At 51.3% G+C, this 24,383-nt stretch overlaps 4 protein-coding genes across 13 annotated transcripts in view; 1 reads left to right on the forward strand and 3 right to left on the reverse strand.

Annotated features, from left to right (window-relative positions):
• Positions 1-263: 263 nt before the first annotated feature.
• On the reverse strand, positions 264-6,259 carry LRRC73 (leucine rich repeat containing 73). Its single transcript, NM_001245775.2, is given in 6 exon segments — positions 264-630; positions 2,160-2,343; positions 2,893-2,993; positions 4,189-4,311; positions 5,336-5,496; positions 5,967-6,259. Coding segments are annotated over 6 exon segments (912 nt in total). The 5' UTR covers positions 6,239-6,259; the 3' UTR covers positions 264-559.
• Positions 6,260-11,016: 4,757 nt separating this feature from the next.
• On the reverse strand, positions 11,017-16,201 carry YIPF3 (Yip1 domain family member 3). 2 transcript variants are annotated; one of them, NM_001245585.1, is given in 9 exon segments: positions 11,017-11,521; positions 12,835-12,958; positions 13,438-13,551; positions 14,071-14,202; positions 14,542-14,634; positions 14,930-14,975; positions 15,571-15,677; positions 15,757-15,966; positions 16,044-16,201. In NM_001245585.1, coding segments are annotated over 9 exon segments (1,020 nt in total). In that variant the 5' UTR covers positions 16,116-16,201; the 3' UTR covers positions 11,017-11,399.
• On the forward strand, positions 16,168-20,931 carry POLR1C (RNA polymerase I and III subunit C). 3 transcript variants are annotated; one of them, XR_003959433.4, is made up of 10 exons: positions 16,168-16,298; positions 16,388-16,459; positions 16,542-16,649; positions 17,172-17,304; positions 17,409-17,528; positions 17,718-17,870; positions 18,041-18,190; positions 18,724-18,840; positions 18,941-19,071; positions 19,155-20,931. XR_003959433.4 is itself a non-coding variant. In XM_030268547.4 (9 exons), exons 1-9 carry the CDS (start codon positions 16,230-16,232, stop codon positions 19,271-19,273), a joined length of 1,041 nt encoding a protein of 346 aa, XP_030124407.1. In that variant the 5' UTR covers positions 16,168-16,229; the 3' UTR covers positions 19,274-20,931. The 3 variants fall into 3 exon arrangements, 2 of the variants coding, with proteins under 2 accessions (XP_030124407.1, XP_072783325.1); XM_030268547.4 differs by lacking the exon at positions 18,941-19,071; XM_072927224.1 differs by lacking the exon at positions 18,941-19,071 and having other exon boundaries at positions 17,412-17,528.
• XPO5 (exportin 5) overlaps positions 20,644-24,383 on the reverse strand; it is a 29,356-nt gene continuing 25,616 nt past the window's right edge. For 4 of the 7 annotated variants that reach the window (XM_030268534.4, XM_030268535.4, XM_030268531.4 and 1 more), the window contains 5 exons: positions 24,249-24,331; positions 23,523-23,630; positions 23,199-23,336; positions 22,870-23,034; positions 20,644-22,337 (listed from right to left, as the gene is read on the reverse strand). In XM_030268534.4, coding sequence (XP_030124394.2) covers positions 22,197-22,337; positions 22,870-23,034; positions 23,199-23,336; positions 23,523-23,630; positions 24,249-24,331 — 635 coding nt within the window. In that variant the 3' untranslated portion in view covers positions 20,644-22,196. Of the gene's footprint in view, positions 22,338-22,869; positions 23,035-23,171; positions 23,337-23,522; positions 23,631-24,248; positions 24,332-24,383 lie in introns of all 7 variants that reach the window. The other 3 variants (XM_030268532.4, XM_030268530.4, XM_030268529.4) reach the window with 1 other exon arrangement.

Below are 24,383 nucleotides of genomic sequence, written 5' to 3' on the forward strand. Positions count from 1 at the left end.
CCTCCCGGACCCTGCCGGTATCTCCCGGACCCTGCCCGGCCCTGCCGGTACCTCCCGGACCCTGCCGGTACCTCCCGGACCCTGCCCGTCCCTGCCGGTACCTCCCGGACCCTGCCGGTATCTCCCGGACCCTGCCCGGCCCTGCCGGTACCTCCCGGACCCTGCCGGCACCTCGCGGGATCGCACAGTGGCGGAGGCGGACGCTGCCGAGTGGTGCCACCATAGCTGTGACCTTTATAAAAGTCTCATCACGACAGCTGTACAAGCGATAGAAAGGACATCTCTTAGACGCATCTGAATAAATACAGCCTGTGCCCTGCGGGCGCAGCCGGGCATGGGGGTGGCAGGGCGGCGTGAGCTACACATGCGGCGACGGGGACAATCACAAGCGGCCGACGAGGCGTGTGAGGACACAGACGTGTGTAGAGATTCGCTCGGAGCCGAGGGAGGCATCGACAGGAGGTGAGATGTGTGAGAAGAGGGCTGGGCAGCCCAGCGGAGGCTGGGGCTGGCAGGTGCACGGGGCTCACTCTGGGCAGAAGCAGGCAAGGTAGCCCAGCTACATTTCTGTTTCTGCTAAGAGGCTGTCACCGAGGCCTGATGTCATCAGGACCATCTGGGAGCTGGAATCTGTGGAGAGAGGGAGAGAGCCATGAGCCATCCGGGCTGCCAGAGAGCGCAGAGGCTGTACTGCAGATCCAGAGGTGAGGAAGGAATTAAAACACAGTGGGGCAGGAAGAAAACTGCTGAAAGAAGTGTGAGATTAAGTAGGAACTAGGCCTGCTCTGGCTACACAGCAGAACAGAATCGATTTTTGGGGAGGAGGAGAAAGCAGAGACAGCAGCAAAAGGCCAGAGGAACATCAGGTCTGAGTACCCCCGACATGCAGGGGGTGCATGGCCCAGCCCTGCCCTTACCTAGCCCTGCACAGGCCTTTAAATCTACACTCATCAAGTGTTTTTCAGCTGAGAGTGTCCAGGTGGGGTAGGCTTTTTGGCTTCCCAAGAGCACGGAATGCTGTGGGCAATCAGCCATGTTACAGCAGCAGAGGCCTGGAAATAGTGACTTTTCTGCACTGCATGAATGGAGGGTTTGTGCAGCCCTCCCCTGCCTGCTTCAGGGAGGTGAGAGAAGCTTGCTGGCTCTGCCACGGCTCAGAGCCACAGCCAGGAGCACTGCAACTCTCCTCACAGCAAGTGAATCAACTGCAAGGAGAATGGGCCTGCATAGCAAGTAAGAAACTTAGCAGGGTACCAGTTTCCTATCCAGAAGCCTTTTGAAACTGGAAAAAACCCTGTTTTTTCCTGGATGGGAGGGAGGAGATCTCTAGTGGCAGCCCTGCACATTCAAAACTACTGCAGGGGAATCTCTATTTCAGGAATCAATTTCTGGAAGCTAAATCCAAAACTTGGCCAAACTGTCACTGAATTATTTTTATGGGTTTAACAGATGAGGAGCCAGATGTTTTGAGGCTCAAGGATTGGCTGTGCTTGTCTACTGGTAGTCTGATATGAGAATTGTGAGGGGTGAAGGACAAATGAAGGTAAAAAAAAGCAAACCCCCAAACCAGTTGGATCACAACGTAGGCATGATAAAATACAGTATCATATATGCAAACTACACAGAACAGGCTACTGCTATCTCTGTAACACACCTTTTTTCCATTACAAGCAACAGACAGACAGTGGCACCTGGCTAACCCTTCACATGTTTGGGACATAGAGCTAGGAACAGCTGATGCTGTGCAGATTGCAAAGAGGTTCTGGAAACAGTGAGGAATGACACAAGTTTTGGCTAGGATATCTGGCAAAGGCTCCCAAGATCTTTAATATTCCTGCCCTTGAGTTTTAAGGCTTTCAGATTTTGTTCCTGCAGCATCAGGAAAAATGCCTCAGAGGTACCATTTCTACTCTTTGCAGCAGCTGCGTTGTCCTTGGAGGCTGCCTTTCCAAGAGAGGCGCAGCCCAACGCTGTTTAACATGAAGGTCACACCTGGAAGCATATGTATTCCATGAAGGTTGTATGTATTCCAGTTCATGGGGAAAAGGGACAGGTACATTCAGCTCCCCACTGCAAGAGGCCAGTGGCACTGGAAACACCCGAGACACCCCAGGAGCCCCTCAGCTTCGGCCCCAAAGCCCAGCTCCCAGAGCTCTTACTGTTCTGGCAGATCCAGGGGTTCTTCTCCCTGGCTGTGACTTCATGGACCTCTGTCTCCTCCTCTTCCTCACCCTCTGAGAGAAGATCAGAGATCTGCTGCTGCAGCTCAGGACTAATGTTGTTCTCTGCCAGGATGAGTGTTCGTAGGGCTGTGGGGTAATTCTCTACCATGTCCAGCAAGGTCTGGGGGGAGAGTAAGATAAACAGGCTGACAAGCATCTCAAGGACTGAGCAGAAAGCGTCAGTGCTTTGTCTCCCTGTGAACTCCAGCCCTCCTCCCCTTACTCCCACCTTCCCTTGACCTCCCTTCATCAGGGTTTATGAGAGACTGAGAACTTCCCATCTTCCTGTGGGAAGAGCTGAGTTTGGATTTTCTCGCTCTGTTTAAAGAAAGGAGTGCTCTACACTATTGCTGTTACATATCCAGGTCCATTCCCTCTTACCACTAGAAGCTGGAGATCTGAGAGGAGAGTCTGTGCTACTGGGCCTTGGCCTGTCCACAGAGTGGTTGTCCACAGAGATTTAGTTCTGATTCTCAGTCAAAAATCCAACCTCATTTCTTCCAAGCAAACAGCCACAGGAAAGCAGGAACCCCTCTGGGTGCAGGGAGGGAAGGAGGTGCATGTGCTCTCCAGCGTATGGTTGGAGGCAGGTCCGGGGCCTCTGCAGACTCCCCAGACCTGGGCCCTTGAGGTGTCTGTGATGCTGTAGAGGAACTGTGGGCTCCCATACCTGAGCTGACTGGTTCGTAAGTCCTGTTCCCTCCAAGTCCAGCACTTCGAGGGTTCGACTGGAGGCCACAGCGACAGCGAGCATCCCGGCTACCTGGTCACCTGTGGGAGGAGCAAACCAGGGCTGTCAGCAGTGCCTGCCTTCCCTCATGTAATGCCACATGCCCTCACGTGCCTGAGGCTGTCGTGGGAACATCCTCTGAGTATATCTGCCTGCAGACAGCCTTCCAAATCTGTTGCCTCGTGGTGGAAAAAAAAGCTGTTAACTGAGAAAAGAGACAAGGAAAAGGTGCACCAATTTGTGGTTATGGAAGAAGTCACTGATTATCGGGGGAACACCAAGAAACACTGTGAGATTGGTTTTATTCCCCAAAGAACCATATCTTCCCAAATCTCCTTCCTACTCAAGGAAGCAAGAGCCTTTAACAGTCCCAGGGCATCCCAGACACAGAATAGCAGCTGAATACTTCAGTCTAGGGAAAGGCTGGAGTCAGAGGACTCTGCACCAGCTGGCTGACTGCCTCCCTGGGAAGGGGGTAGACTTTGATGGGGATGGCACAGGATGAGGAGCATTGAAGATTTATGTTGATGAAGAGAGGACTCCAGAATGTGTTCTGACAATCTCTGTCGAGTGTCAAGATGCCATACAACTGAGACACCTTCTCTTGGAACAAAACCCAGACTCCTGTCAAGTAACACCTGGGGCTTTTCCTGTCCAAAAGGAGGTACCTGGTCAGAGAAGAGGGCCTGGGGGAGGCTCTGCTGGCAGACAGGTTGAGGAGGGGAGTGTCATCCTGATGCTCAGGCATGGCCCAATCTCCTCCTCACCACCTTGCAGCAGAGCAGGAGAGAGTTTGTTTCTATGGCAACGAGTGCCAGGCTCTCCTCCTCCTCCTCCCTGCTCCTCCAGGAAGATGAAGGGGGGAGCATGGGGACATACTGCATCTGCAAAGCCAGCTTCAACACTCCGGGCTTCAGGAAAAAGGGAGACATGGAGGGTCAAACGTGACGACAAAGGCAATGGAGTGGGCAAGGTACAGCCTCCTCTCTGCACCTCCATGCTGGGCATGTGGCCACCTCACACAAGCAGAGCAGTGAGGGTGGCTTCTCCTACAGCTGAAGGTGCCTGGCAGAGTGAACTTGCTGCTGGGGAACAGAGGGCACCTATGCAAGGAACTGCCCCATCCTGCTGTTGAAGCTCTACCACATTTCCAGAGCTTGGTCCCTGGCCACCCACTGGTGCAAGTCACACAAACACAGAGGCAGGAGTGCTCCTCCTCCCCAGCCCCCAGCTTACCTAGGGGGTTGTAGTCCAGGTTCAGCACGCGGAGCTGTGAGCTGTGAGCCACTGCAATGGCTAGGCGTCCCCAGCCTTTGCTTGTGATGCCTGGGTTGGCGCTCAGTGTTAGCTCTTTGAGGCCTGGAGAAGGGAGAGAAGCCAAACCAGAGCCTTAGGGTCCCCAAAGCAGTCACAGAACTTGTTCAGCTCACCAGAACAGCTTTGGGTTGTGTCCCCTGTACTCTGTAGGGCTTAAGGGCTTGGTTTGCTCTGACAACTGTCATCACATATTTCAGTGATCAGTGAAATGTTTCACTGCCTTCAGCTGCGGCCCTTCATTTAACATGCTGCAACAGCCTCATTTATCTGCTCTCCCAACCTGAGTCCTGCTTACCCTAAACAGCAAACACAATGGAAACTAAGGGGTGTGTGAGACAACTGACTGGGCAAAGAAGGTGGCATGAAGTGACAGGCTGGAGAGAGGATAACAGGGACAGTAGGCTCTGAAGCCTACACCTGAGAGGGGTGGCCAGCAGAGATAACAGCATCGGTGGCATTGTGCACACACAGAGGAAGGAGGTGCTGGGAAAGGTGGAGTCAGAAGAAAGGAGTGGTATTACCTCAGCACCTGCCAGCTCTCAGCTTGAATGGGTCACTGGCCTCACACCACCAAAGATCATTCCCTGCAAAGACCTGAGTCTTGGCACGAAGTCTGTGACTATGCAACTACACGCTCATGGAGTGCACCCGCGGGCAGGGACAACTCTCAGGCACTGATAATAAAGCTAAGTGCTCAGGTAGGGGCACACAATATATTTATCTACAGTGATTATCAACACAAAAATGCAAAATAATAAATTCCAAGTCCAAGCTGTCCTCTCCTCCAGTTTCAATGCTGCTGACATGAACCAGAAGCAACCTGTTAGTCCCTGAGCTCCAAACTGCTAGCAGGACAGATCAGTAGCAGAAAGCCCAAACCTGCCCAAGGGAATCACTCATCTGTTGCTTGGCTTATCTGCTTTTCTTAAGTTAGGGGAAATAAATCCTTAGCCCTGGCAAACCACAGAGCCTGCCTCCTCCAGGGCTGAGGATTTAGTGCTGCATACATCTGATCTATGTGAAAGCTCCACCAGTCACTGAGCAGCCCACAGCCCCTGGTGCTTACCAGACTTGGCCCCATCAGGCGGCAGGAGCCCACAGATAAGGTTGATGCCTTCATCACCCAGCATGCAGTCTCCTAGATCCAGAGCCACCAGCGAAGGGTGGATGGAGAGAGCAGGGTTGAGGAGGGCCAAGCCTGCATCTGTCAAGGGACTCCCATGGAGGCTGTGCAGGTAAAAGGGAAAATTACTACGGAGCCTTCTTCCTGGGGGCTAACTAACCTGACAGGGAGGAAGAAGCAGCCAAATGAGGTGGATGACAAATAGTAACCCCAAGTGGGCAAAAGGCTTTGGGAAGCCTCTGTCGCTAGGGTCGGCTGGCCGCTACAGTGGCCATTCTCTCCCGGCCGGGACGAGGCGTGCAGGGAATGCCAGCGTTGAAGGGGCAGCCCCACCACCGGGGCTGGAAGACCGAGACGGAGAGGCAGGGCCGTGCCCAGCCGGCGGGGGCAGAGGTGGCTCCCTCCCAGCCAGGTGATGGGCAGGGGTTTATCCTCCGCAGCATCAAGGGCATTTTCCCTCCGACAAGACTCAAATTCAGGGACTGGCCCCGTGCTGAGAGTCCACCAAAAGAGCCGTCCCCGCCCGGGAGAGGACCGGGACCCCCTCGGCAGCCCCCCGCCGCACTGTACTCACAAGAGGGACTGAACGGAGCGGTTCGTCTTCAGGGCCTCGGCCAGCTGCTTGACGCGGTTGATATTGGAGACAATGCCCAGGTTGAGGTTGAGCTGAGCGAGGGAGCGGGACTCGGCCACTCCGCGGCAGACGTGCCCGAAGTCCCGCTCGGAGAGCTGGCAGCCCCGCAGCGACAGCAGCCGCACCGAATTCTCCCGCAGGCTCTCGCAGATGTCCCGGATCTCCGCCCCCGACAGCGTCTCCCCGGAGATCTGGATAGACCCCGGCAGCATCTTCCTGCGGCTGGGAGCGCCGCCGATCCCGGCGCAGCCCGGGAGCCAGGGGAGAGCCGCGTTGCGGGCCGGGGCGGGCGCCGCCGCCGGGCAGTCCCGGCCCGGCCCACCGCGGCCCCGGGGGCGGCACCGCGCTGCCTCACCGGCGGTGGCCGGGCCGCCCCGCTCCGCCCGGCGAGGCGGTGTGACCCAGGGCAGCCATCGGCGGGGGCTGATCCGCACCGGGCCGCAGGGTCGCGCCGTCCCGCAGCGCCGGGGTGGGCGGGGGCCGGGCAGTCCCGCGGGTCCCCGCCCCGCTCCGCCCGCACCTGCCGGGCCGCCCCGCCTCCTCCTGGCCGCCGCTCCGAGCCCTCCTCCCGCCCGGCCAGCGCCTCCCCGCGCAACGGAGCGGGCGGGGAGGGGCGTCCGGCAGCCCTCATTCCACCCCGGCATCGCGCCCGGCATCCCGGGCCCCGACGGCGCTCAAAGCCCGCCAGGGGCGACGGCAGCGCCCGCTGGCACCAGCCCGCTGCCCTGGGGAGATGCGGGGCCAGGGCCGGCCGGGCTGAGTCCCCGCCACTGGGGGTGATGGAAGCACCTGGGAAAGGCTCTCCATGCCAGCCCTGCTCCTACCTGGCGAAAGGGGCCCAAGCCATTGGGCCATGGTGCACTCTGGGTGCTTGGTCTGAGAAACTGTGGTGTTCCATGGCTTCAGTGGCGTTTAATACTTCAACTCACTAAGCCTGAATCCTCAACCCATGACTTAGTGGCGAGGTCAATCTGATTTGCTCCTCACGGCCCAGAGCGTGCAAGAGCCAGTGCTTGGAGGCAGCTGCCTGGAGGTGAAAGTTGGAGGGCGGGGGAAGGGCCACAATTTTCCGTATCCCCCGAGTACACAGCCTCTGCCCTCAGCCTGACCTGAGGTTTGTGGGGCACACCCCACCTCCTGCTAATTCACAGGTATGGATCACAGGGATCTGTCCACTCTCTCCCCATTGAGTAATCCTGTTCTTGGAGAGAAATAGGAAGCAGAGCCCCTGCGTTTTCAACTTCACTGAGCTGAAAAAGGAAGGCAGTGATGTGGAAATTAGGTTAAACCGCCTAAGTAGGCAGCTTTCTGCACGTAACTAATCTGGCTGCTGCATATAGCAGTGCTCAAATGAATTCCAGCCCAGTGGGTAACACTGAGACAAAACCAGGCTCCTCTGCTTGATTTGCAGGCCAGGGCTCCAGAGAGGGGATGGAAAGTGAAGAGAAAAATAGGGTGTAGAGGGAGATATGGAGCACTTTTCCTCCACTGAAATGGAGGAGCAGATCACCTGAGCTGAGGATGCATGTTAGGTCCTGGACAAGGTTAGGGGAGCAGCAGCTTTAAGACTTTGGCTTAAACTCCCAATGTGGGTATCACCACGCCCTTTAAGTAATCCATCCCTGTTCTCTAGAGTACCTACACACCCTCCTCCTTCTTTCCCTGTTTCAGAGATGCATGACCTTGATACTGCTCCTGCCAGATACAGAAAGAACAGATGACTGGCCTCGCAATTCATCTGTGCTGCAATATGAGCAGCAGCTGCAAGCATACAGCTGTGGTAGAGCTGTGGTACTATGGCTTTCAGAAAAGGAGCAGCTCATGTCTAAGGTCACATTAAAAAACCCAGGTGAGAATCTGATCCTACATATTGCAAGATGGTCAGAAGACTGGTTTTCAGAGTTATAGGCAGGGGGTAGCCAAGAAAATCCCAGCTGCTGCTGCTACTGCATACAGGTCAACTAGAAGGCTACACTCAGACTCACCTCTCAATTACCTCCAGGCACTACTCAACCCATGCTTTTTAAAGCAGACTATTATTAGAGAGGTGCTTGGAGGAGAGCCCTTGGGACATGTCCCACTTCCATTGACAGCAGTAGTTTTGAAACATTGAAGAAGATGCCCTAGTGCCTCATCATTACCTGTTGTCAGGATCCAGAGCACACTGAGGAGACAAGTATCCCACCTACTTTATGCTCAATTCATTGAAAAAGTGGCACAGGACCTAATGGTCCAAAGCTTTGGCTCACAAACCTAATGCAGGGCTATGCAGAGGGGACTTTGGCAATGCTATTTTGTGTAGAACTAGGTATTTCCTCCTTGTCATGTGCAGTTACCCAGCAGGTATGAGGAAGGTCATTTATTGTTTACCTACTGGGGGCAAAAACTGGATGAACAGCAACTACAGTGAGAGTAGACCCAGGAAAGGAAACAAATGGGAGACTAAAGAGCCTACCTGTAACCCAAAATCACAACTAAGGTGACCATTAGTGCAACAAGGATAGACTGTAAGAAGAGTTGGACTCTCAGGTACTGCACAGAAGAGGAGGAGATCATAGATGCTTTAATATTAATTTTCAGCTTTAATATACAGCTTTCTCTTTCTAATCTGTCAGCTTTATATGTTTGTTCCATATTTAATAAAGGTGGGGCACAGAGCTACCTTTACTCAAAAGGGAGAAGAGGTGAGTGGGTTATTTCAGATTTGCTGCAAGGGAGAAGGGCGAAAATGATCTAATATTTGCTGCAAGAGCTATGGCAAGAAACAAAGAGATAGTATTGCACGATAGGGTTGTAAGGCTTGTTCTGGCAACTAGAAGACTTGAGTAAGCATTGAGATGCCCTCCCACAAGGACTTCATTAAGCCTGCGTGCTCAGCATGCTCCCTGGAACTGCAGCATGCATGCATTTCTCTGAAAAAACATGTCCTTCTCTGTCAGTGAAAGGCAATGCTGAAGCTCTCAGCTGAGTACTGAATTTCTGGCAGTAAAGAACAGTTCAGCTTCCAGCTGCTGCTGCACTAAGAATGAATCAGGGCCAAAGAACTGGAGCAGAGCAAGCCCCACAGGTTCCAAGAGGGTGGTTGGCTGTCACCCTGATCATGTCTCCAGCTGACAACACATAAGCTTCTCAGGGGAAGCATGAGGAGTTTGCTCACTGCTCTCCTCTGTACTTTGAGTGAAAACACAGGGCACAGCTTCACCCCTCTGGTTCAGCTGAGTGGCTCAGTGCAGGAGCGAGCACCGATGTTGTCCAATTATGTCGTAGATGAGCAATTGTACAAGTTTTATGCAGAAAGATTTTTTTCCTCTCAGCTGAACTTACTCCAGTGACAATTGTGTCTTTCTCCTTTCTTTCCCCCCTGCCAGTACTTCCAGAGTTTGCACCAAGAGAAATAGATCCATTCTAGGCTGCCAGGGCAAGAACTTGGAATTCGAAACAAACCTCCCATGGAGATAGAAAGAGGGAAATACCAGAAGCAGCATTACAAACTAACACTTCCATTTTGTCAAGTTTTGAAGTAATAGGAATTCTAGGAGCTTAAAGTGGTTCAATTGGTCCAAAAACCCCCATGGAGACTACTAGCCAAAATAATTAACAATTCCCCCAAGTAGCTTGCTCTGAGTGCTGTTCTTCAGCCAAAATGTTTCCCAAGGAAGGGGGTCAGGAGGGGAGATGAGAGTGAGGGAACCTGTCTGTTACGCATGCGATTGTTAGCAGTGAAGCTTTCTGTTCTTGAAAGGAGAACAAATGATGAATGTGGGAATAAGCAAATAGTGAAAAGTAGGTCTGTGACTGAAAATAATCAAGTCCAGTCCAGTGACATTCTTTTCCACTGAAGCAGATGAAAAACCTGACTACAGTAGCTGGCACTATCTTCCTCTCTTTCATTGCACCTTGGCACTAGTCTGAGTGCCACTACAGCTGCATCCTCTCCCATTTATATAAACAAGGGACCAAAGAGGGCACTTCTAACATACTGCCTTGTGCACTTGTGGGCACACCAAGGAAGGGCTCTATCTTGGGGTTTTTTTTCTGCCTGAGATTAAAGATGAGCTTCTCTGAGGGTGACTCCTCTCAATCAGACATTGAGAACCACAGGAAGAGAAAAGATGAAAGCCAGTTACCAGCTAACAGCTTCTACTAGCAGAGCAGTAGAAGTTTGAGCAGTGAGGGAAGGCTGAGCTCCTCAGTTGTGAGTTGCTAAGCCTCGACTGGCCTGCTCTGCTTATCCATCCTTACTGGAGATTTCCTGCATCAATACACTGGAGATTAATATCGCCGCTCTATTTCCATTACACACTCTGCTATTTCTCCCTTTGTTAAATGGAAACACCAGAGAAAAGCTTGCCAGAGACCTTCAAGGCCCGAAGAGCCCTTTCAAACAAAGGCTTAGACACAGCTTGAAAAGCCAGTCAGCACACAGCAGAATGGGTGTCTGGGGAACAGAACGCCACTCCTGCCCAGAGGTGACAGTCCCATGGCTGGGAGACACGATGGCCAGCAGCACAAGGGTGGGCTGAACTGGCCTCCTAATAGAAATATCCACTGAAGACATTGTACAAACATGCTGCCCTGCATGGACACAGAGTAACATGGGCAGAAAGGTGGCAGGAATAAAAGGTACAGTGAAAGCATGGGGACAGATACATTTCTGACATACAGAGCAGAAGGGATGCTGAGGTGAGATAGCAACTTGGACCAAGTGAAGAGAGAGAGAGATCAATATGGAACACGAGAAGAAAGAGCATGTGGTTAAGCACTGTGCTGTTCCTGAAAATCACCAGAGAAAGTGAACTTCCTGTGCCTTTTGAACTACTATGCCCTTGAAAAAGGTGCCCAGAACAGGACATGTAGCATAGAACATTTGAAGAAGGACAGCAGAAAATGCAAAGAATCCTGCTTTGAGCCTAAGACGTAACAGGTGAAAGCGCAGAGACCCAAACACCACGCTCCCATTAGACAAGCAGGCTCAAGCATAAGACATCACTCAGCACCAACATCAATTTAATTCTTCCCTCTCAGAACAGGAACAGGGCAGATACTCCTGGAGTTACATCAGCAAGCGGAAAGAGGGCTAAGGAACAAGCTGTGCTGGGAAATCCCAGCTAAACATGCAGGCAACAGAACCACTCTACTCAAGATAGCCCAGACCTGGATGGGGGAAGAGTGCAGCTCTTCTGAGTCACTGAGGTGTGACTGGCTTCCGCTGAGTCCGCTTAGCTGCCCAAAACCGTAATGCAGAGGACAGGTCCAGGAAAACAAAACCAAGTTGTCTTCTTGCTGTTCTGTCCTTTTCCTAACAGGCAGCAGGTTACTGTGGCCCTATGCAGCCCCAAAAGTAGTGAAGGAAGCAAGTCCAAGTCTGTAAAACTAGAGGGTCAATGCAATGGCTTTGGCTGTTGTGTTCAATACAGCATTGGAAACAGCTGGAATGTCTCGGGCAACTCTCTGAAAGGGCGGCACGTTGGGTCCTTCCAGTGTGTCCAGGATACCTGGAGAACAGAAAGAAGAGGAGAAAGACAAGAATTAGTTCAGATGATAGCAGATAGCACATTTCTTCTTGCTCTTCTCTCTGTCCAGGTAGTGGTTGAGGGTGGCAGGGCCTGTACACATCAGAGCTTGTGCTCGGGGCAGGAAAGCTACATGCTCCCAAAAAGTACACAGATCCTTTTACTTTGAGGGTGTCAGACCCAGTCCTTGACATTTGACCTGAACGCAGGTACTGCCAGAGATGTTGCCCTGCTGAGGGAAATTGATAAAATCCTGTTTCTACTTCATCCCAGCACAGATCTCGCTCTTAGACCAAGACTCTCTTTTATCCTGAAATACACTTGCAGACTCAGATCAGGAACTGCAGCTGTGCTGCAATGTGGAATTTTTGTCACTGCAATGCAAACAGACCATGCTTGGCAGGAAATACACAGACCAATGCAAATGTCCTCATTTCTCTGTCAATTACCCTCTCAAGATTGATAATCAGTTTTGGAGTGCTTTGAGGAAAATTGCTTGGAGTATATTTTATTCTATTTCATCTGCCAGAAAGCTACAGATCAGAACCTTTGCCATAAAAACAGATTCAGGAAAGACAAGATTTATATACAAAAGGACTTGTAATGATATTATGCTAATTATGCAGATTTATCAGAAATATCACAAACGCTGCTTAAACTGGCTGCCTAAACTGATAGAAGACACTTGCAGAATTGCGTATTTAGGGATCTGGAAACTCTCTAGAGATGGGGTAGGAGAAGAGTTCTGGTTTTGTTTGTTTTTTTAAGGAAGTTGAGATTTTGTTACGAGAAAAGAAGAAGAGATAGAAGGAGGATGTGAACATCCATGTCCTGGTTAACAGTACCAGCTGGGGAAGATATAGCTTCTGCTATCTGTGCTATACAACACAAGATAAAAAAATATGTTAAACAAAGAAGTAAAAGCACTTATGACACATTTCCTGATCAGATAAAAGCAACCTGACTTCAACAATATTCAGGAAGGGGCTGGACATCTGCATGCAAGAAGAGTCAGTGCTTGTTACACTTCACTTGTGGGGAAATAATTAGGATCCTGCCTTACAAATTTAGTCTTAAGTGCTAAAACTCAGTGCACAGTAACTACCCCAATGTTTACCTGCTGCCCTACTTGAACAGCTTCTTCTAAAAAGCTAGTGGTAGTGATTTTAGAGTTGGAAACTGGCACAGATGCCCAAAGGACAGATTCAAACTGTCCATCCTCTCTCTCAGAGAGAGAAAAAACAACTTCTCTTCCCCCAGATCTAACAGGATATCTTAGTTTCTCCCTTGCTTACCTTCTACCACCTTGTGATAAGCAAAGTGCAGATAGAGGAGGAAAAGCATATGCAGAGCAGCAAGAGTCCCACACAGGATGAGCCGCTGGGTATGTCCCACGGTGCGTGACACCAACACAGCAACCTAAGAGAGAGGAGGTGATCAGAGACAGGGCACCTGCTACCTGAGCCTCTGGCACTGCAGTCAGAAACACATGGAAGAACAGGTCAGGCAGTGAGAATCTGCAGGAACACTACACTAAGTCTTTTTCGCAGTTTTCACCAAATTTGGAGAATCTTCTCAACAAATTTGGAGAAATTTGATACTGTTTTGTATAGGTGAACCTTGCCCAGTCTTGCCAAGAGTTCAGGATGCTCAGGCATGGCTCTCCACAGCAGCAAGGGCTGTAAGGGAGTAAATAAACCTCCTGCAGCTCTTAGAATGGGTGAGGATATTAATCCAAATAGCACTTCCATATAGCAGCAGTCAAATTATTCAGGAGCATCATTTTCTCCAGAGCAGTTCATCTGGCTGTGAAATGAACCACCAGGCCAAGGAACAGAAAGCAAACACTTCCCTCCCTTTTTTTGTCCCAGAAGGACCCCAGGCTGCCTATCCCTTACCATCCGTAATGTCGAGAGTCCACCAACAACCAACCAGAAGATATAGAAGAGGGAGTGGAAGTGGATATTATAGGTGACAAAGAGAGTGATGCAGTGTCCGAAAAGACCGTAGCCCTGACAAAACAAAAATGTCCATGTTAGGAGCACTGGTCCCACACAAAGGGCCATTGATCAAGAGCATGAACAGCCTATTCCTGCAACACTTCACCACAGCAAAGCCTGACAAACAACTCATTCACTGCCGAAGAGTCAACCAGAACAACAACTTCAACAGCAGCTCACACACAGGTAATCTGTCTGAAGGATTCACAGGCATGTCAGAGATTGTGACAACATAGGAAACAGAGGAAAGATCCTCCAGTCCCAGAGAAACTGGAGTCTCCTGGCTTTTTACCACCAGGTTCTCAAATCAGCAAGTGCAAAGCAAGAGACCTGCATAAGGAACTGCCTCTTTGTACTATTGTTGTGCCTGGGATGGGACAGGTCAGAAGAACATCCTGGAATTCCAGGTTGTCCCAGTGCAGTTACCTGGGACCAGCAGTTTACAAAAACTTTTTCTGTTTTTTGGGAAAAGCTTATTCTGGAACACCATACAGCCAGTGTGCATGATAGGGCAGCTCCATGAGTACATACCAACAGTGACAGCATCTGCACCATCGTGATTTGGGCATTGCACAGATATGCCAGGAAATACATGAAAGATGAGACACCCAGCCAGTAACCGAAGCAGGTGCCAATGGCTGTGCCCATCAACGTGCCTTCCCTCTGTGGAGACAGTGTCAGGATGAGAAGAACTCAAAGAAGTGACCTGCCAGTACCCAAATTAACCCATGAGAGTCCCAGACACTTTGTAGGCATTATTAAACAGCTGCCCAGCAACATTCAGGGGGCCACAGGACCTACACCCCAAGCTCTCCCAGCAGCATAGTGTCAAGACTTTCTGGTACATCCTTCTTCCCACCTCCAAACCAACATCCTCAAATCAATCTTCATTTCAGCAAGATGCTTATTCAGTTATAGAAGAGGTTTCCTCTCCTTTTCTAGTGCCATTATGGCAACCCAGAGCCCAGTCAAACCACCACTTATCACTGAAACTCGACGTACAATGATGGTGTCCGAGGTCTTCATTCCATGCAAAAGAATGGCCACCAGTGTGAAAACCAGCATGAGGGGTCCATACAGCTCGCCTGCAATCTTCTACAGGAGGAGACAGGTGAGGCAAAGTTTGGTTAGAGCCCCAGAATATCAGGGTTCCCACCACAGGTGATGTGAAAAGTGCACTGGATGAAGTTTAGCACCCAGGTTATCACCTGAGGTTAGGTGACAGCACGCTGAGGTTTGGAACAACCATGGGAAGGAGCCACCAACATTTTCAGGAAGAAGAACACCTAACAAACTCAGTCCTTAATAACATGGATTATTACAAGTTTTACAAGGTGTCTGTGGGACAGCCACTTGGCCATGGAGTCTGATTCAGCAAAAGGGAACTCACCTGTGGGAAATTAATCATCTTCACAGGAATCATGGACTCCAGCAGTCTGCATCACAGGAAAGCGGGGAATGACAACAGGAGCAGCGAGAACAACAGGATAATTAACAAAATGCTTCATAAGTAAAAGATACCATATACCCATTACCAGTGTTTGCTATTGCTGTTGTGTTGACAGGCCTTGAGGGACAGAGGATTCTTTCTAAAGGGTGAGTCAAGGTCACTAAAGAAGGAAAACCTTACTGTCAAGTGGGTTAACTTTGCTGAGGAGGGGCAGATTCAATGAAAATGTTTAGGGATCCACTCAAGGATGAGAGATCATTGACAGAAGAGCAGGAAGGAAAGGCAAGTTTCCTCATAAAGGCTCACAAAACTTTGCTTCGTTGGACACAACTGTGTTGCAAACCCAACAGAAACCACGTAGGGCAGCCAAGTACAAAAAGAGCCCCTTCTCCTACCCTCGGCAGCAATGCCAGGTGACAGGGCTGCCAGCCCAAGCACAGGACCTCGCTAAGGCGGGCAGGACAAGGCACGATGTGTCTGCCCATAGGTGAGCGTTCCTGCAGGGCCCGCTGGCGCTCGCTCGCTCGGAGCTGGCAGCCAGACTGCTGCGGGCACGGAGCCGCTGCCTCCCCGCAGCCCACCTGGCTCGCACTTGGACGGGCTCCACATCGAAGTAGGGCCGGAGGATGTCGATGTTGGCGTAGAGGCTGAAGGCCCTGGAGGCTTGTCTCTTCCCCACCTGCCACATCTGCGGAGAGAAGGAGCGGGCAGCGGCCGGGCGGACAGGCAGGACCCGGGGCCGGAGGCGACCGGGAGACAGCGCTCACCTGGTCAGCGACCTGCCGGCCCAGCTGCCCCCTCAGCCCCTTCATGCCCAGGAACTCCCCGTCCTCCTCCTCCTCGCCGGCGCCCGCCTCGCCCTCCGCCTCCTCCTCCTCTTCCTCCTTCATGCGCTGGTGCATCTCCCCCATGTCCTCGAAGCTGGAGCCCGACGTGTCGTCCATGTTCTCCATGTCGATGACAGCGGAGCCGCCACCCTGCGCCGGGGCAGACTTGGCGTCAGCACCCCCTCAGCCCGGCCGCCCCGGCCCCGCCGCCCCCGGTCCGGCCCCACCTGCATGTTGTCCTCGAAGCCGCCCCATTCGGCGGCGGGAGCGCCGCTCCTGCCGCCGCCCGCCGCGGCCATGGCGCCCGGCCCGGCCCGGCCCCGGTGCCCGTCCCGGCCCCGCCGCGCTGGCCCGGATGGGCGGGAGCGGATGTGACGGAGCCTCCCGGCGCAGCAGCACTGCCCATCGCGCTCATGGCGGCGCGGCGGGGCACGGACGAGATGCGGGACCGCGTGGTGCTGGGCGAGTTCGGCGTGCGCAACGTGAGCGAGCCCGGCGGGCGGGGCGGGGCGGGGCGGGGGCGGCCGGCGCCCACACCCCCTCACCGCCCCTCCTTGCCCTTTCCCCGCAGGTCCACACCACCGACTTCCCCGGGAACTACCCCGGCTACGAGGACGCCTGGGACCAGCGGCGCTTCGAGGAGGTGGGTGAGCGGTGCCGGGCCGGGGCTGGCCGTGGGAACGGGGCCCTGCGGCCGGCTGACCCGCGGTGCGCGGCTCCCGCAGGCGTTCCGCGTGGACGTGATCCGTGAGGAAGAGGACGCCCTGGAGTTCGACATGGTGGGCATCGACGCCGCCATCGCCAACGCCTTCCGCCGTATCCTGCTCGCCGAGGTACCGCTGCTCACCTGGCGGTGCCGGCCTAAGCCTGGCTTGACAGGGAGCGTGGAATGTTCAGCCTCGTCAGCCCTTGCGGACAGCTGCGGGCTTTGGAAATGAAGCACACGTTCGTTCCGCATGGGTGCCGGGAGCCCAAAGAGAATTAGGACTTCAGCAGCATGGGCGATACCGCCTATTGGTCCTAGGGGTGCTGTTGGTAGTGTCTGCGGGTCAGCCTTTTCAACACAACTGTGTTGCCAACCCAACAGAAGCCACATAATGCTGCCAAGTACTAACAGGTTCAGGATGCCCCAAAGCCGTTTCTCCTGTCCTTCGCCTCTTGATTGTTTAAAAAAATGGGGATAGGAATAGATGTGATGTAAGGGTATATTGCATAGCCTGATTTGGTAGAAATACCACTCAAAATAGTCTGCTTGGCAGTTATTTGTGGGAGAGGAGGGACACTTGAGCTGCATAATCTCTTGGCATGTAGTTCAACCATTGTCTTAAGCTGACTTGATCTCTTGTCTCCTTGAGGTGCCAACGATGGCTGTAGAGAAGGTCTTTGTGTACAACAACACATCCATTGTGCAGGATGAAATTCTGGCTCATCGGTTGGGCCTCATCCCTATCCGAGCTGACCCTAGGCTCTTTGAGTACAGAAACCAAGGTGAGAATCTTGAATAGAATAGAAATATTGAAGGTTTCTCTCAAAGTAGGAAATCAGGGTTGTGTAAACTGAGCAGAAGTGTGATTTCATATGCTTCTTCCCAGGAGATCAGGAAGGCACTGAAATTGATACTCTGCAGTTTCAGCTGAAAATCAAGTGCAAACGAAACCCTCAGGCTGCCAAGGAATCATCTGATCCTGATGAACTATATTTCAATCATAAAGGTGAGATTGCTCCTAAAAATAGGTGGTGCTTTTTCTTTTTGGTCTTGGGCTGTTTTCTCAGCCCTATGTGCTCACAGGGAGAGTTGATTCCATTCTGCTAAACTTTCTTTTTGCTATCTCCAGTCCTATACAGGTGAATGACCTGCTTTGAGGCAACAGCTGGCTGATGCTTGTGGCTTTTTTTTGCAGTGTACAGTAAACACATGACATGGGTGCCCTTGGGGAATCAGACAGACCTTTTCCCAGATGCTGACTTCCGACCTGTTCATGATGACATCCTCATTGCACTGCTGAGACCTGGACAGGAAATAGATGTGCTTATGCACTGTGTCAAGGGTATAGGTGAGTCGTGGCTCCTGGGGCAGCAGGATAAGGAATGTGAGTGTTTGGACTAGGGCACTGTGGTGTGATGGGGAAGGGTGGAGAACTGGCTTTTCCCCTGGAACTTCAGGCCCCAGTATCCTTGTTCCCTGGGGCCTGCTCTCATCCTTGACTCTTAACTCTTCATACAGGTAAGGATCATGCCAAGTTTTCTCCTGTGGCCACAGCCAGTTATCGACTGCTTCCTGACATTACTCTCCTGCAGCCTGTTGAGGATGAGGCAGCTGAGACATTGCAGAAGTGCTTCTCCCCTGGGGTCATTGAGATCCAGAATATCAATGGTACTTTTTTCCTGTGCTAACTGCTGTGTTCCTTGCAAGCTTTAGATTGGAGCTTAGAGCCAAACTTTGCAGAAACAAAACCACATGTGATATTGCCTTCCTGATCAATGGTTCATGTTCTTCCAAGCCTACTTTTATGGATGAGTGGCTGCCACGTGCAGCATGTTGGGTGACGAACAGGGATGTCCCTGAAATAAATTGGATACCTGTCCACAGAGCTCTGCAGCTGTTGACTGCAGCTTGCAGTGCTGTTCAGTTGTGACACTGGGTAGTGAGCTGGAAAAGCAGCTGAGTGTGGAGACTTATTGTATCCTTCCGGGGTGCATGTACACTTTGTGTTTGGGTTTTCCTGCCAGGTTGGAGTTTCATGTTGGGTAAATGCTAATTCTTTTTATTGGTGTCTCCCAGTCTTTGGTGAGGAGGGAGTGCCTGTTTGAGGTAAGCACATGATGTGACCATAAGGCTGCTGTGGTTTGATGGATGTGACCATCCACCTGCTGCAATTTGTCCATCTCGTTTCATCTTCCCTTTAGGAAAAAAGGTGGCAAGAGTAGCCAATGCACGGCTGGACACATTCAGCAGAGAAGTTTTCCGACATGAGGGTCTGAAAAACCTCGTGCGCCTGGCAAGAGTACGGAACCATTACATCTGTAAGTGCCCCGTTTTCCACAGAGTCCTGACATGGTTTGTGTGAGCAAGCAGTGACCAACCAGCATGTGTGGCTGGCTCTGTGCCTCTTCCTACCCTCAGCATCCATGCATTCAGAACGCGGTGGGTAACTACTTGCTTTGGGATTTAATCTCTTGGTGCTTCCTGCTGGCAAAGGGAGCTGCTTCTCTGTCTGTGAAGATCTGGCTTGTTGCTGTGAGGTGCAAGGGAAGGTGAGGGCCAGCAGCATGGAGCCAGGGGCATGGAGGCTGAGGCTGCCTCGTGGCTGTGCTGACTTGTGTCTGTCTCTGTGCAGTTTCAGTGGAGTCGACGGGTATCTTGCCTCCAGATGTGCTAGTGAGTGAAGCCATCAAGATCCTGATGGGAAAGTGTCAGCGTTTCCTCAATGAGCTGGACTCTGTGTCTATGGAGTGACCGGGCTGTAGCTGGGAAAGCAGAAACCTGCACTGCTGTTCTGGGCTTCCTGCACCTGCCTCTAGGGGGGATTCCTCTTCCATAGGCAGGAGGCTCGTTAGGGGCTTCTTGCTAGAAGTCCAAGGACTATCTCTTTGGGTTTTTCTGTTGGTAATGAGCTGTAGTGAGAAGATGCACTAAAATAAAGGCTTTTTTAAAAAAAGCTGTCTCCTGTGCCATTCACAATTGTGAAACCATAATACATGGAGAAGAGATGGTAGCATGTCTAAAGATGAGTAACAGCATTTATTTTAGATGGTATGCAGTGAGGAGGACTGATAGGGCAGCGTCATAAAGCACTTCACAGCAGGTCAGTGAGGTTCAGTAAGTTGCTGTCAGAGCACGGCTGTTTTGTGGGTGTTTCAGACCAGATCAGGGATGGTTAATATGGTGTAGAAAAGGCTGTACTGGCAGAGGACTGGAACACCTCTCCCATGAAGAAACAGTGCTGGGATTGTTCAGCCTGGAGAACAAGAAAGCTCCAGGGAGACCCTGTTCTGGCCTTTTAGTATCTATAGGGGGCATGGAGAAAGACTTTACCATGGTCTGTAGTGACAGGCTAAGGGCCAACAGTTTTGAACTGGAAGAAGGTAGACTTATATTGAACATTAGGTATTTTTTACAATGAGGGTAGAGGTAAGTTGTCACAGGTTGCCCAGAGCTGTGAATGCCCCATCCCTGGAAGTGTTTGAGGCCAGGTTACTTGCGGCATGTTAAGAGTTGAAAATGTCTGGGAGTATTGTTGTGTCCCAGTTGCTGAAGTCAATGCACGCTATAGTGCCAGACCTCAGCAAGTAATGAAAGTTCTGTTTCCTTGGGGTAGAATTACTTAAGAGTGTAAACATCCTCTTAGGCTGAATATGCTGTAGGGAGGGGATACACGTGGCATCCTGGCTCCAACCCCAACCTGTCCTATGCCATGCTGCAGACCCAGGCATATGGTGCATGTGCCTATCACATGTTATCACTATCTATCTATCTGCTTTTCATTGCTACTACTTCACATGCTTATGGGACAGACCCTTGAAAAGCCTAAGGGTTTTGCTTTGATAGCACATACCCCTCAAGCTGTAAGCTGAGACCTAGAATTAAAATAAACTAGCAGTGACAAATAAGTACTTTAAAAATGCAATTTCACCTAATTAAACTATATAGTCTGGAATGGTTCATCCCCTCCCTGACAACGTATTAACCACCAGCAAAGGTGTCCCCTTTTTGGTAGCTGGAATAAGGAATGCTGAGAAATCTCCAGGCAGGTAGTCTGGTCAGACCAGAGGCCCCCAGATCTTATTGAAACAGATAAAAGAATAAAAATGAAACATGACACCATGTGTATGAAACTGGAATAGCTTTATTTGACATTCAGGTGTAACACAGCCAGTTCAGAGACAGCTTCAGATTTAAACGTTCCTACAAAAAAGGTTTAAAATCCATTTTACAAAAACCCCTTGTGTCTAGCATGAAGTCACAGAATGTTAAAAATATCACAACACAATAAATACACCCAGCCTTTGCTAGAGTCAGGAGCCATGTTAGCTCAGAGGTTAAAAAAGTCTGAGGCTAGGAAAAAAGTGGAGGGTGCTGGTGGAACAGCAGGGGCAGGAAGGAGGGTGAGTGGATGCCCAAGGCCTGCTCTTCCTATCTGGACTCTCACACCTCCCAGCCCCAGCCTTTTTGTCCAGTCTGTCCATGTGGAGACATCACTTCTCCACCTACCACAGTTTATTACTTGTTCTGTCTCCTGGATGGCAAAACTGCCAGCTAGCTCTGGACAGACCCTCCTAGCTCCTGTGGTAACTCTAGGATAGATTGTGTATATTTGTCATGTAAGAAGAACCAGCTTTGCAGACTGGAGTGGCTTCATAAGAGTCCCACCACATCTAAAACCCAGTTTCTGACCTGGCTCCCTCCTGTAAACTGCAGTATAAAGCCCGCCCCTCCTGCCCCACCATGCAATTCTCTGGGAAGTACCAGACTGGGTAAAAACAGGGGCTACTGTCACCTCCACTGCAACAGGGCAAGAAGATCCCTTTTGGACTGCAGGTACTTCAGGTATTGGTCCAGATTTTATTTACCCTGCGCTGGCCAAGTTCTACAGGGCATGGAAAAATGAAAAAAAAAATTAAGAAAAAAATATGTCCTGCTCCCCCTGAGAGATGTCCAAGAAAGGCTGGCACAAAGTAAAAGCCTTCCATTTGGCTCTGGGTAGAACAAGCTGTATGATCGTATCTATACATACATATGTATACATATGACAGTGTCTGCCTCTTTCTAGAGAGCAGTTGCACCTTAGGAAGGCTGATCTCACAGGAGATCCTAGAGCACTGCTAGGCTTCCTGGCCCTTAGCCCAAGGCTCAGCATCCTGGAGGGAAACAGATTCAGCAGAATTCCAGTCCGCTAGGGACAAGTGCTGATAAGCGTGACAGGAGTGTCCGATGTGTTCCCTACAAAGCCTGGCTACTAGCACCCAGGGGAAGATTACATTAGGGTAGCCCCTTTTCACATGGCACACTACTCTGCCTTTTGCATTAATCCTAAACCCCAAAGGCTGAAGAGGTGGAGCAAGAGTGACCCAAGGCTACAAGATTATCAGGCTTTACCCTAACAAGGTCTATGGACTCAGCTCCCACCTTGCAGAGAAGCAGAGGTCTAAAGATGCTCATCCAATGGAGGGGAAGGAGTCATGGGAAGAGCTTAATATTGACTGGTTCAAATGCCACCGCAAGCCCCATCCCAGTGTATGGAAGAGAAGGGGACAGGACCCGTAAGGGGCTTTACTCAGATGAGTGCTTGTGGAGGCAGTGACAAGGAGAATCTAATGTGCTTACTATGAGGAGAGACAAATTATAAGGTATGGGAGGAGATGGTTGCAGCATCCCAGGCTCAGGGTTCAAAGAGTACATTGAAGCCCTCTCCATCCTCGTTTTCTAGCACGTCTGTCTCCAGTGATGGCTTCACCTTTTTGAAGAGAGACGGAAGGTTCCGGATATGAACCTCCTTGCGGAACTGCTCCCCGATGGGCTTCTGCAGAGGACAGATAGGCAGGCATCAATCATTACTGTGTTCATTCCCCAACTCAGCTCAGGGGTAGTTTGCTTGCACATCAGAGGCAGATCCTAGGTTCTGAGCAATCCCTAGGCTGGTCCCTGTTCTTGCATTTTGAGGAATTTCAGGCCTGGCCTCTCCCAAGTGCCAAGTTACCAAGTGAGGTAACCTTTCAGTTCCCCAGCTTCTAATTTAATGTCAAAGTTTCCACCACCACCACCCTCACAGAAGTCCAGTGCCCACCCAGCAGCTTCAAACAAACATTTTAACACCCTGTTTCCCTGGGCACCCTTGTGCAAGGCACCTGCTGCCTCTTAGTGAGAGGCCATTGCTGGAGGGGCTGCTCAGTCTGCTGGACCTCCAGGGTGAGGAGAGGCAGAACCAACACTAAGAACAAGCTGCAATAGCCTCTTGGCTGGGAAGAGGGGTGGTTGGTGAGAGGAGGCAGGCTGGCCACCCCATCTCTTCTGCAGCATACAGCTGTGAAATTTTCCTCCAGGATATCACTTACCCCAATGCAACCTGAGATGAGGCGCTTGAAGTGATCCTTCCGGCGCTTGTCTGCCATTTTTTGCAGTGTTGGGTTGAGAAGCTTTGAATCAAACTGCTCCAAAGAGTCCAGCTGGATGTCTGGGATCTGCTCCATCACTGCCTTCAGCTCACCATAACGAGGGCGCTGCATGGAGAAGTACCATTAACACAGCTCTGCTAGAGTAACAGCCTTCCCTCACTGGGGGGCCATTAACTCCTCTGCCCCTATTCACTAGGCATGGGACTACTCTTCACCATTCCCCTCATATTCCTCAACCTCACATTTGGATGAAGAGCAGAACTTCTCACCAAGGCCTCGTAGATCTGGAAAGCCAGGTGGACAAGAGCTGCCATGCAGCCATCGTGCTGCCCATGTACCTGTAAGCCCTTGAGCACACTTGTGAAAAACCAGGACACAGCATCGGGAAGGAGGTTTCCTGGAAGCACCTGGAGAAGAAGCATTGTCAGCACTGAAGCAAGATACTGGTGGTACACAACACCACCTTTTCTGCAACAGCTTGCTCTTCCTGAGGGAGAAGGTGCCCAGGGGTGAAGGAGCCACACTTCTAACAACATTTAGAGCTTCCTCTTCCAACCCTGCCAGAGCTAATCCCTTCTTCCTCCCAGAGATACCTGTTTGAGCAGTGGCCAGCAAAGCTGTGTTGTGGTTCTTTGGCAGGATAAGGTGTCCTTCCAGGACAGGGATGTGTAGGCGGTGATCAGAACTGCAGTGCAAACATCCTGAAAAGGAGTCAGAGGGGAAAACCAGTCAGAGGAACTATTTTCTACTTCCACCATTCAAACCTCATGGGAGCCAAGAAGCAACCCAGAGAATCTGCAGGAGCTTCTGAGAATCCTGCATCTTACTGTTGCTCATCCAGTGTGCACCATCAGAAACAGAAGATACCAGTGCTAAGTTAACCTGCTCCCTTCAACTCCTTGGGAAAAACCCTGGAGCACTCATGGACTCCCCTCAGCTGCTACTCTCAAGTCACTACAAAAGCTTCTACAAGAGCTTCTGAGGCATCCACAGCAGAGAATACAGAAAAATAAAGCTGGATGAAAACTGGGGCCCAGGATAAAGGTAGAGCCAGGGAGCACCCTGGGGGCTGAATATCCAGGGCCTCTTCCCCAGGAGGACTGAAGCTCTCTAGCTGTGTGTTATAACTGGATCCCAGCTCCCATTTGCTTTGTGGCTTCTGCAAGGCCCCTAGAAGCCATATATGTTCCTAAGAGGTGATTCCCACATGGGGAACACTCCAGCAGCCTAGATCTCTGCAGCAGTGTCTGGCTGCAGAGCAGACAATGTGACAAAGAGTATAGAGAAAGGATGGTGGCAATCAGAGCACATGCTCTTACCTCTTGCTTCATCAGACACTTGCCAAGCTCAGTGAGCTCTGCGTTGGCAGGGGGAGTCACCTCCGTGGCCATCGCCTCATCATCTGCAGAGCAAAGGCTGCACTGTGAACACGGCCTCCCAAGGACTGAGTGGGA

This window comes from Taeniopygia guttata, chromosome 3, assembly GCF_048771995.1.
Source record: "Taeniopygia guttata chromosome 3, bTaeGut7.mat, whole genome shotgun sequence".
Classification (NCBI taxonomy): Eukaryota; Metazoa; Chordata; class Aves; order Passeriformes; family Estrildidae; genus Taeniopygia; species Taeniopygia guttata.